The 12,838-nt window shown below is 40.9% G+C and overlaps 1 protein-coding gene across 1 annotated transcript in view; it reads left to right on the forward strand.

The window, feature by feature from the left end:
* LOC128700448 (WASH complex subunit 4-like) overlaps nucleotides 1-12,838 on the forward strand; it is a 121,467-nt gene that overhangs the window by 61,289 nt on the left and 47,340 nt on the right. The window contains exon 4 of the mRNA XM_070080571.1: nucleotides 4,630-4,810. Within this exon, the coding sequence (XP_069936672.1) occupies nucleotides 4,630-4,810 (181 nt within the window). The remainder of the gene's footprint in view (nucleotides 1-4,629; nucleotides 4,811-12,838) is intronic.

Raw genomic sequence — 12,838 nt, forward strand, 5'->3', positions numbered from 1 at the left:
AACAATAAAAGTCACAGTACCATGGCTGGAACAATAAGTCACAGCACCATGGCTGGAGCAATAAGTCACAGTACCATGGCTGGAGCGATAAAAGTCACAGCACCATGGCTGGAACAATAAAAGTCACAATACCATGGCTGGAACGATAAAAGTCACAGTACCATGGCTGGAACAGTAAGTCACAGTACCATGGCTGGAATAATAAAAGCCACAGTACCGTTGCTGGAACAGTAAAAGTCACAATACCATGGACGGAACAGTAAAAGTGACAATACTATTGCTGGAACAATAAAAGCCACAGTATCATGGCTGGAACAACAATAAGTTACAGTACCATGGCTGGAACAATAAAAGTCATAATACCATGGCTGGAACAGTCACAATACCATGGCTAGAACAATAAAAGTCACATTACCATGGCTGGAACAGTAAAAGTCACGATTCCATGGCTGGAACAATAAAAGTCACAATCCTGTGGCTGGAACAATAAAAGTCACATTACCATGGCTGGAACAGTAAAAGTCACAATTCCATGGCTGGAACAATAAAAGTCACAATACTGTGGCTGGAACAATAAAAGTTACAATTCCATGGCTAGGACAATAGAAGTCACAATTCCATGGCTGGGACAATAAAAGTCACAATTCCATGGCTGGAACAATAGAAGTCACAATACCATGGCTGGAACAATAAGTCACAATACCATGGGTGGAACAGTAAGTCACAATACCATGGCTGGAACATATTACTACTAACCCATAATTTTCAGTGGAAAAGTACACAATGTTTTGGTCTTGCCTGGACCATTTATAAGAAATATTGTCCTTGTTTGCTATCAAATATTCCTCTATTGCCTTCATGTATAAATAATACTGGTCAACAGTTTATGAAAAGTTGTATGCTTCTTAAATGAGATTTATTAATTCTTATATATTTTCATGTCCTGAATCTAAATATCACCTTGAAAAATGCTTTTTGGCAATAGGTTTAACCCTTAACCCTTTGACTGTCGCGGCCGTATATATACGTCTTACGAGGTACCGTGTTTGACGCATGTATACTCATAAATTCTAGCGGCTTCAAATCAAGAAGGAGAAAGCTGGTAGGCCTACATGTGAGAGAATGGGTCTGTGTGGTCAGTGTGCACCACATAAAAAAAATCCTGGAGCACGCAATGCATAATGAGAAAAAAAAAACTCCGAACGTTTTTTTTTAATTAAAATGCCGACTTTGTGGTCTATTTTCGTATAGTATTTATTGTTGTATTCTAGTTTTCTTGGTCTCATTTGATAGAATGGAAAACATATTATAGAAAAAGAGATGATTTTGATTGATTTTACTATAAAAAGAACCTGGAAATGGAGCTCAAAGTAGGGGAAATGTTTGATTTTTGCCGATGTTCAAAAGTAAACAAATGACATCATTGTCCAATAAATGTCCAACTAGCCATTCTGATATGCAGTCATGAATGGGTTGATGTTATTTATACAATTATTACAGTATTGGAGTAGTCTGCATAATAGTAAATCTTCTATGTTTTGTTTGAATAAAAATTCAAAATAGAAAACAAGAGTAATATCAGAGGGGCCTGGAGACATGACTGATGAACAAAGAAAATGTTATTTTAGAGCCAGGAATGTCTGCATTGTTCATTCTGGACCTTATTTTGAAATTGTCATAATTTTTAATTTTCGTGAAATTGGCCAAATTGCAAATTTCTGACCACCTTATTGGGCAGTTGAAATTGGTAAATGGGCAGTTTCTTGTACTCAATCGATAGAAAAAATGGAGTTCTAAAGAAACAGCTATGAGTTTGGTCGACTGGATCAAAGGAATTAGCCGAAAATAGGGCTCAAAGTGGGCGAAATCGCCGATTTGTAAATGTCGCCAAGGTCGCTAACTTCGCGAGAGCGTAATTCCATCAGTTTTTCATCAAATTTCGTGTTTTTGGTGCCATTACAATCGGGAAAAGATTCTCTATCATTTCATAAGAAAAAATAATTTTTTTTTTTTTTAAATTTTGCGACACCAGGAGACACCTCAGGATTGGGGGTTGCGAGAGTCAAGGGGTTAAACTGTCCAAACAGATTTACGTTCACATTCGTAGTGCTCCAAAAGTAGATCTTCGTTTTTTTTACATACTTTCAAATATAACAAAAAAAAATGTAGATCAAAGTTTTTTTACACATTTTCAAATAAAAAAAAAAAGATTACGTTTTTTTTACATACTTTCAAATGTTGAAAAAATGTAGATCTACGTTTGGACAGTTTAAGGGTTTAAGATACAAGACATGTAATATTTGATTAATTTATTATAACATACAATATGTGTCAGTATGTTTTAAACTGTAATCCATACCTACTCTCAGCCTTTTTGCTTGACGCTTATAGTGGGCTGTAGAATCATCTCTTGCCAATGTCCGGCAATAGTCTGCAAGTATTCTTGTGCCCCATTTGCCCTGGTACCATTTTTCCATGGTTGAGATATCTTGGTGAAACCTTTCACCATGTTTGTCACTAACTGCCCCATAGTTCACTGGAAAAAAGTCTAAATGTGAGTTCAAAAAGTGGATTTTAAGTGACATGTTATATCCCATGTTCTTGTAAGCCACTAACTTGAATGCTTCCTAAGCAGCTTTCTCCTCCCCATGAAGGTCTGATATAAAGTCACCATCTTTAACCCTTTGACTGTTTCGGTCGTATATATACATCTTACACGCCACTGTTTCTGACGTATTTATATGTGTAAATTCTAGTGGCTTCAAATCAAGCGGGAGAAAGCTGGTAGGTCCACATGTGAGAGAATGGGTCTGTGTGGGCAGTGTGCACCACATAAAAAAAAATCCTGCAGCACGCAGTGCGTAATGAGAAAAAAACTGACTGTTTTTTTTTTTTATTAAAACGCCGACTTTGAGGTGTATTTTGGTTTAGTATTTATCATTGTATTCTCGTTTTCATGGTCTCAGGTGATAAAATGGAAAACATATTTCAGGGGTAGAGATGATTTTGATTACTTTCACGATGAAAACAACCTTGAAATTGAGCTCAAAGTAGCAGAAATGTTCGATTTTTACCAATGTTCAAGAGTAAGCAAATCACACCACACGTCCAATACACGTCAACTGGGGAGTCTAATATTCTTTCATTAGTGCACTGATATTATTTATACCATTTTTACAATAATGCAGTAGTCTGCATAACAGTAAATTTTGTATTTTTTTGTATGAATAAAAAATCAAAATAGAAAGCAATAGTAATATAAGAAGGGCCTAGAGATGTGACTAATGAACAGAGGATATGTTATTTTAGTGCCAAGAATGTCTACATTGTTTATTCTGGACCCTATTTTGAAATTGGCATCTTTTTTAATTTGCGTGAAATTGGCCAAATTGCCAATTTCTGACCACTTTATTGGGTAGTTCAAACCGGTAAATGGGCAGTTTCTTGTACTCAACTGATAGAAAAAATGGAATTCTAAAGAAATAGTTATGAGTTGGGTCAACTGGAACAACAGAATTGGCCAAAAACAGGGCTCAAAGTTGGCAAAATCACCACTGCGTATATGTCGCCGAGATCACTAACTTCGCGGGAGCGTAATTCCATGAGTTTTCGACCAAATTTCGTATTTTTGGTGTCATTACCATCGAGAAAAGATTCTCTATCATTTCATAAGAAAAAATAATTATTTTTTTTCCCAAAAATTTATCGACATAGAATGACGGTTTCAGAAAGGAGCCTGCGGCAGTCAAAGGGTTAAGAAGCTCTCGGATCTGAGGACCATTGAAGACTCCCTCTTATCTTAGCATTACTCAGTGAGGGAATTTTTATGTTAAATACTTGAATCCCTGACTGGATTTCTCCATAGCTTTTATTGTTTTTCATGAGTCCCAGTTTTATGTGTAGTGGTGGTAGCAAAATTTTGTTTGGTTCAATGAGAGATGGATGTTGAACATTTTTTTTATCCCAGGCTCCAGTGATTGATGAGGTGGCCAGTCTCAGGAGAGACTGGCCACCTCATGCCTCTGGCCTCACATGCATATCAGTAGCATGCTCAGTGAATATTTATTATAAGTTTAAAAGGTGTTTGGCTAAGAAAATCACCTATCTTTCTCCTCAAAATACAGTGGACCCCCGGTTAACGATATTTTTTCACTCCAGAAGTATGTTCAGGTGCCAGTACTGACCGAATTTGTTCCCATAAGGAATATTGTGAAGTAGATTAGTCCATTTCAGACCCCCAAACATACATGTACAAACGCACTTACATAAATACACTTACATAATTGGTCGCATTCGGAGGTGATCGTTATGCGGGGGTCCACTGTATAAGCATGCAAATCACAACCACCTTCTATGACTGCTGGAACAATAATGAAGGGCAGTGAGACTATGAGTGTGGTAAGAAACACACTGCCGCAAGCCTCTTAGAACCTGTTGTGACACGTAGGTGTATATTGATAAGTAGAGTTAACAAACAATTTTAACTATGATATTCATTATCCGTAACCTAAAATTAGTTGGAAATTTCTACTCTGGTCTCCGGGGCATTTTGGTTGTTGACCATTGTAATTGTATGAGTACTGTTGTAATATATTAATGAGTGTTGTTTTTTTGACTGTGTTTGATCAGCTTCTAGTGGATGTGTTTGCTCCAGCTCTCCGTGACAACAAAAACAGTCATCTTAAGAACTTCTACCTCATCATTCCTGCCATGACAGTCAACTTTGTAGAACATTCCCTGGCTGCTAAAGACAACATGAGCAAGAAGAACAGGACAGGAGCTGCATTCACTGATGATGGTTTTGCCATGGGTAAGCACATTATTCTAAATTAAATTTTAATCATATTTGCACTTGCAAGTATGATTAAAATTTAATGAGCAAGGAAACATTTATGACGGGATTCAGGGAAACCGGCAGGCCGGACCTGAGTCCTGGAGATGGGAAGTACAGTGTCTGCACTCTGAAGGAGGGGTGTTGATGTTGCAGTTTTATAACTGTAGTGTAAGCACACCTCTGGCAAGACAGTGATGGAGTAAATGATGATGAAAGTTTTTCTTTATCCGACCACACTGCCTTGGTGAGAAATGACCGATGTGTTAATAAAAAAAAATTGCACTTGTAGATACAGTGTTTACACTTGTAGATACAGCGTTACATTTGTAGATACAGTGTTTATACTTGCAGGTACAATGTTTACACTTTCAAGCACAGTGTTTGCACTTGCAGGTACAGTAGTTACACTTGTAGGTACAGTAGTTACACTTGCAGGTACAGTAGTCACACTTGTAGGTACAGTAGTTACACTTGTAGGTACAGTAGTCACACTTGTAGGTACAGTAGTCACACTTGTAGGTACAGTAGTCACACTTGTAGGTACAGTAGTCACACTTGTAGGTACAGTAGTCACACTTGTAGGTACAGTAGTTACACTTGTAGGTACAGTAGTCACACTTGTAGGTACAGTAGTCACACTTGTAGGTACAGTAGTCACACTTGTAGGTACAGTAGTCACACTTGTAGGTACAGTAGTTACACTTGTAGGTACAGTAGTCACACTTGTAGGTACAGTAGTCACACTTGTAGGTACAGTAGTTACACTTGTAGGTACAGTAGTCACACTTGTAGGTACAGTAGTCACACTTGCAGGTACAGTAGTTACACTTGCAGGTACAGTAGTTACACTTGTAGGTACAGTAGTTACACTTGTAGGTACAGTAGTTACACTTGCAGGTACAGTAGTCACACTTGTAGGTACAGTAGTTACGCTTGTAGGTACAGTAGTCACGCTTGTAGGTACAGTAGTCTCACTTGTAGGTACAGTAGTCACACTTGTAGGTACAGTAGTTACACTTGTAGGTACAGTAGTCACACTTGCAGGTACAGTAGTCACACTTGTAGGTACAGTAGTTACACTTGTAGGTATAGTAGTAGGTACAGTAGTTACACTTGTAGGTACAGTAGTCACACTTGTAGGTACAGTAGTCACACTTGTAGGTACAGTAGTTACACTTGTAGGTACAGTAGTTACACTTGTAGGTACAGTAGTCACACTTGTAGGTACAGTAGTCACACTTGCATGTACAGTGGTTACACTTGTAGGTACAGTAGTTACACTTGTAGGTACAGTAGTTACACTTGCAGGTACAGTAGTCACACTTGCAGGTACAGTAGTCACACTTGCATGTACAGTGGTTACACTTGTAGGTACAGTAGTTACACTTGTAGGTACAGTAGTTACACTTGCAGGTACAGTAGTTACACTTGCATGTACAGTAGTTACACTTGCAGGTACAGTAGTTACACTTGCATGTACAGTAGTTACACTTGCAGGTACAGTAGTTACACTTGCATGTACAGTAGTTACACTTGTAGGTACAGTAGTTACACTTGCAGGTACAGTAGTTACACTTGCATGTACAGTGGTTACACTTGTAGGTACAGTAGTTACACTTGCAGGTACAGTAGTTACACTTGCATGTACAGTGGTTACACTTGTAGGTACAGTAGTTACACTTGCATGTACAGTAGTTACACTTGCATGTACAGTGGTTACACTTGCAGGTACAGTAGTCACACTTGCAGGTACAGTAGTTACACTTGCAGGTACAGTAGTCACACTTGCAGGAACAGTGGTTACACTTGCAGGTACAGTAGTTACACTTGCAGGTACAGTAGTTACACTTGCAGGTACAGTAGTCACACTTGCAGGTACAGTAGTTACACTTGTAGGTACAGTAGTTACACTTGTAGGTACAGTAGTTACACTTGCAGGTACAGTAGTTACACTTGCAGGTACAGTAATTACACTTGCAGGTACAGTAGTTACACTTGCAGGTACAGTAGTCACACTTGCAGGTACAGTAGTTACACTTGCAGGTACAGTAGTTACACTTGTAGGTACAGTAGTTACACTTGCAGGTACAGTAGTCACACTTGCAGGTACAGTAGTTACACTTGTAGGTACAGTAGTTACACAGGTACAGTGTTACACTTGCAGGTACAGTAGTTACACTTGCAGGTACAGTAGTTACACTTGCAGGTACAGTAGTCACACTTGCAGGTACAGTAGTTACACTTGCAGGTACAGTAGTTACACTTGTAGGTACAGTAGTTACACTTGCAGGTACAGTAGTCACACTTGCAGGTACAGTAGTTACACTTGTAGGTACAGTAGTTACACTTGCAGGTACAGTAGTCACACTTGCAGGTACAGTAGTTACACTTGTAGGTACAGTAGTTACACTTGCAGGTACAGTAGTTACACTTGCAGGTACAGTAGTCACACTTGCAGGTACAGTAGTCACACTTGCAGGTACAGTAGTCACACTTGCAGGTACAGTAGTTACACATGTAGGTACAGTAGTTACACTTGCAGGTACAGTAGTTACACTTGTAGGTACAGTAGTTACACTTGTAGGTACAGTAGTTACACTTGTAGGTACAGTAGTCACACTTGTAGGTACAGTAGTTACACTTGTAGGTACAGTAGTTACACTTGTAGGTACAGTAGTTACACTTGTAGGTACAGTAGTTACACTTGTAGGTACAGTAGTTACACATGTAGGTACAGTAGTTACACTTGTAGGTACAGTAGTTACACTTGTAGGTACAGTAGTTACACTTGTAGGTACAGTAGTTACACTTGTAGGTACAGTAGTTACACTTGTAGGTACAGTAGTTACACTTGTAGGTACAGTAGTTACACTTGTAGGTACAGTAGTTACACTTGTAGGTACAGTAGTTACACTTGTAGGTACAGTAGTTACACTTGTAGGTACAGTAGTTACACTTGTAGGTACAGTAGTTACACTTGTAGGTACAGTAGTTACACTTGTAGGTACAGTAGTTACACTTGTAGGTACAGTAGTTACACTTGTAGGTACAGTAGTTACACTTGCATGTACAGTAGTTACACTTGCAGGTACAGTAGTCACACTTGTAGTTACAGTAGTTACACTTGCATGTACAGTAGTTACACTTGCATGTACAGTAGTCACACTTGTAGTTACAATAGTTACACTTGCATGTACAGTAGTTACACTTGTAGGTACAGTAGTTACACTTGCAGGCACAGTAGTTACACTTGTAGGTACAGTAGTTACACTTGCAGGCACAGTAGTTACACTTGTAGGTACAGTAGTTACACTTGCATGTACAGTAGTTACACTTGTAGGTACAGTAGTTACACTTGCATGTACAGTAGTTACACTTGCAGGTACAGTAGTCACACTTGTAGTTACAGTAGTTACACTTGCATGTACAGTAGTTACACTTGCATGTACAGTAGTTACACTTGCATGTACAGTAGTTACACTTGTAGGTACAGTAGTTACACTTGTAGGTACAGTAGTTACACTTGTAGGTACAGTAGTTACACTTGCAGGTACAGTAGTTACACTTGTAGGTACAGTAGTCACACTTGCAGGTACAGTAGTTACACTTGCAGGTACAGTAGTCACACTTGTAGATACAGTAGTCACACTTGTAGTTACAGTAGTTACACTTGTAGATACAGTAGTTACACTTGTTAAAATAGTTACACTTGTAGGTACAGTAGTTACACTTGTAGTTACAGTACTTACACTTGTATGTACAGTAGTTACACTTGTAGGTACAGTAGTTACACTTGTAGGTACAGTAGTTACACTTGTAGTTACAGTACTTACACTTGTAGGTACAGTTGTCACATTTGTAGGTACAGTAGTCACACTTGTAGGCACAGTAGTCACACTTGTAGGTACAGTTGTCACACTTGTAGTTACAGTTACACTTGTAGGTACAGTAGTCACACTTGTAGGTACAGTAGTCACACTTGTAGGTACAGTTGTCACACTTGTAGTTACAGTTACACTTGTAGGTACAGTTGTCACACTTGTAGGTACAGTTGTCACACTTGTAGTTACAGTTACACTTGTAGGTACAGTAGTCACACTTGTAGGTACAGTTGTCACACTTGTAGTTACAGTTACACTTGTAGGTACAGTAGTCACACTTGTAGGTACAGTTGTCACACTTGTAGTTACAGTTACACTTGTAGGTACAGTAGTCACACTTGTAGGTACAGTAGTCACACTTGTAGGTACAGTAGTCACACTTGTAGGTACAGTAGTCACACTTGTAGGTACAGTAGTTACACTTGTAGGTACAGTTGTCACACTTGTAATTACAGTAGTTACACTTGTAGGTACAGTAGTCACACTTGTAGGTACAGTAGTTACACTTGTAGGTACAGTTGTCACACTTGTAGGTACAGTAGTTACACTTGTAGGTAGAGTTGTCACACTTGTAGGTACAGTAGTTACACTTGTAGGTACAGTTGTCACACTTGTAATTACAGTAGTTACACTTGTAGGTACAGTAGTCACACTTGTAGGTACAGTAGTTACACTTGTAGGTACAGTAGTTACACTTGTAGGTACAGTAGTCACACTTGTAGGTACAGTAGTTACACTTGTAGGTACAGTAGTCACACTTGTAGGTACAGTAGTTACACTTGCAGGTACAGTGTTTACACTTGCAGGTACAGTGTGTGCACCTGTAGGTACAGTAGTCACACTTATAGGTATAGTAGTCACACTTGTAGGAACAGTAGTCACACTGTAGGTACAGTAGTCACACTTATAGGTACAGTAGTCACACTTGTAGGCACAGTAGTTACACTTGTAGGTACTCACCTAACTGTGGTTGCAGGGGTTGAGACTCAGCTTCTGGCCCCGCCTCTTCACTGATCACTACTAGGTCCTCTCTCCCCCTGCTCCACGAGGTTTATCATACCTTGTCTTAAAACTATGTATAGTTCCTGCCCCCACTACAACGCTTGCCAGACTATTCCACTTCCTAACTACTCTATGACTGAAGAAATACTTCCTAACATCCCTTTGACTCATCTGAGTCTTCAGCTTCCAATTGTGACCCCATGTTTCTGTGTCCCATCTCTGGAACATCCTGTCTCTGTCCACCTTGTCTATTCCACGCAGTATTTTGTATTTCGTTATCATGTCTTCCCTGCCCCTCCTGTCTTCCAGTGCCGTCAAACCAATTTCCCTTAACCTTTCTTCATAGGACATTACCCTTAGCTCTGGAACTAGCCTTGTTGCAAGCCTTTGCACTTTCTCTAATTTCGTGATGTATTTGACCAGGTGTGGGTTCCAAACTGGTGCTGCATACTCCAGTATGGGCTTGACGTACACAGTGTATAAAGTCTTGAACAATTCCTTACTGAGATACCGGAATGCTATTCTCAGGTTTGCCAAGCACCCATATGCCACAGCAGTTATCTGGTTAATGTGTGCTTCTGGCGATGTACTCGGTATTATACTCACTCCTAGGTCTTTCTCCTTGAGTGAGGTTTGCAGCCTTTGGCCTCCTAGCCTATACTCTGTCTGCGGCCTTCTTTGCCTTCCTCTGATCTTCATGACTTTGCATTTGGCGGGGTTAAATTCTAGGAGCTAGTTTCTGGACCACACGTCCAGCCTGTCCAGGTCTCTTTGTAGTCCTGTCTGGTCTGCATCTGATTTAATTCTCCTCATTAACTTCACATCATCTGCAAACAGGGACACTTCTGAGCTATCCCTTCCATCATGTTTACATATACCAAGAATAGCACTTGTCCCAGGACTGACCCCTGTGGGACCCCACTCGTCACCGGCGTCCACTGTGATACCTCATCACGGACCATGACTCGCTGTTGCCTCCATGTTAGGTATTCTCTGATTCATTGCAGTGCCCTTCCTGTTGTACGTGCCTGTTCCTCTAGCTTCTGTACTAATCTCTTGTGAGGAACTGTGTCGAAGGCCTTCTTGCAGTCCAAGAAAATGCAATCATCCCACCCCTCCCTCTCATTTCTTACTTCAATTACCTTGTCATAAAACTCTAGTAGGTTTGTGACACAGGATTTGTCTTCCATGAATCCGTGCTGGCTGCCGTTTATAATCTGGTTCTGCTCCAGGTGCTCCACCACTCTCCTCCTGATAATCTTTTCCAAGACTTTGCATACTATACATGTCAGTGACACTGGTCTATAATTTAGTATTTAGATTTTGGTTAGTGGCACACGTAGTGTCCCTGCTCCCTCTCTAATGACCCACGGAGAGATGTTCTGTGGTCCCACCACCTTTGAGGTATCAAGGTCACTTAGGAGCTTCTCCACATCCTCCTCAGTTGTGTGTAATTCATCCAACACTTGTTGGTATATCCCTTGTTGCTGTACCCCACTGTTTTGTATTCCCGTTGTCCCTTCAGCCTCCACTGTAAATACTTCCTGAAATCTCATGTTGAGCTCCTCACATACCTCCTGGTTGTTTCTTGACTCAAGAAATCGTAATGACACGATTGCAAACAAACCATATCCCCGGCCGGGATTGAACCCGCGGTCATAGAGTCTCAAAACTCCAGCCCGTCGCGTTAGCGACGGGCTGGAGTTTTGAGACTCTATGACCGCGGGTTCAATCCCGGCCGGGGGTATGGTTTGGTTGTTTCTTGTGAGCTCCCCACCTTCTTTCCTCAGCCTGATTACGTGGTCCTTGACTGTTGTCTTCCTCCTGATGTGGCTGTAGAGTAGTTTCGGGTCAGACTTGACTTTCAATGCTATGTCATTTTCATACTGCCGCTGTGCCTCCCTCCTTATCTGTGCATACTCGTTTCTGGCTCGTCGACTAATCTCTTTATTCTCCTGAATCCTTTGCCTTCTGTACTTTTTCCATTCTCTAGAGCACTTAGTTTTTGCCTCCCTACACCTTCGAGTAAACCAAGGGCTCATTCTGTCCTTCCCATTATTTCTGTTACCCTTGGGAACAAACCTTTCCTCTGCCTCCTGGCATTTTGTTGTTACAAAGTCCATCATTTCATTTACTGATTTTCCTACCAACTCCTGTTCCCACTGAACCTCCTGCAGGAAGGTCCTCATTCCTGTGTAGTCCCCCTTTTATAGTTTAGTTTTTTCCTTTCTACTCCTGTTACCCTCTCCACTTTTAGTTCCATGATGTATTCAAAGCTCATAACTACGTGGTCACTAGCTCCAAGGGGCCTTTCATATGTGATGTGCTCAATGTCTGAGCTACTCAGAGTGAACACGAGCTCCAATCTTGCTGGTTCATCCTCCCCTCTCTCTCTCTCTCTCTGGTAGTATCTCTATCCATCATCTTGGCTCTCCATGTTTCAGGTCCCCCATGTGGCTTCAGGTTTTCCCAATCAACCTCCCTGTGATTGAAGTCGCCCATGACCAGTAACTTCGCTCTACTTGAGTGAGCTCTTCTTGCCACCTCAACTAGAGTGTCCACCATTGCTCTGTTACACTCATCATATTCCTCTCTTGGCCTCCTGCAGTTCTGTGGTGGGTTATACATCACTGCAATGACTACCTTGTGTTCCCCTGACTGAACTGTACCTACTATGTAATCCATTTCTCCAATCTCGTTCATACCTTCCATTTCTTGATAACCCCACCTGTTTTTTATTAGTAGTGCAACCCCTCCTTTCCCCCTGCTCCTTCTATCCTTCCTTAGGATCTGATATCCGGGTGGGAGATTGCATCTGTTATTATCCCAGTGAGTTTTGTTTCTGTAACCGCTACGATGTCTGGGGACAACTCCTTGATTCTTTCATGCCACTCCTCACATTTATTCGTTATTCAATCCGTGTTCTTGTACCAAACCTTCAACTTCTTTTCAATAACTACGGTCTGAGGAGAGAGGTGGGTTAGGGGGGAGCAGGGGCCTATAGGGGGTTGGTGTGGGTATGGTGTCTGTGGTGTGGGGGCAGAGGGCCTATGGGGAGTTTCAGTGGGGGTGGGGGGTGATGGGATGGGGGAAGAGGGTCTATGGGGGTTACAGTGGGGGA

Source organism: Cherax quadricarinatus, unplaced genomic scaffold (genome assembly GCF_038502225.1).
Source record: "Cherax quadricarinatus isolate ZL_2023a unplaced genomic scaffold, ASM3850222v1 Contig612, whole genome shotgun sequence".
NCBI lineage: Eukaryota > Metazoa > Arthropoda > Malacostraca > Decapoda > Parastacidae > Cherax > Cherax quadricarinatus.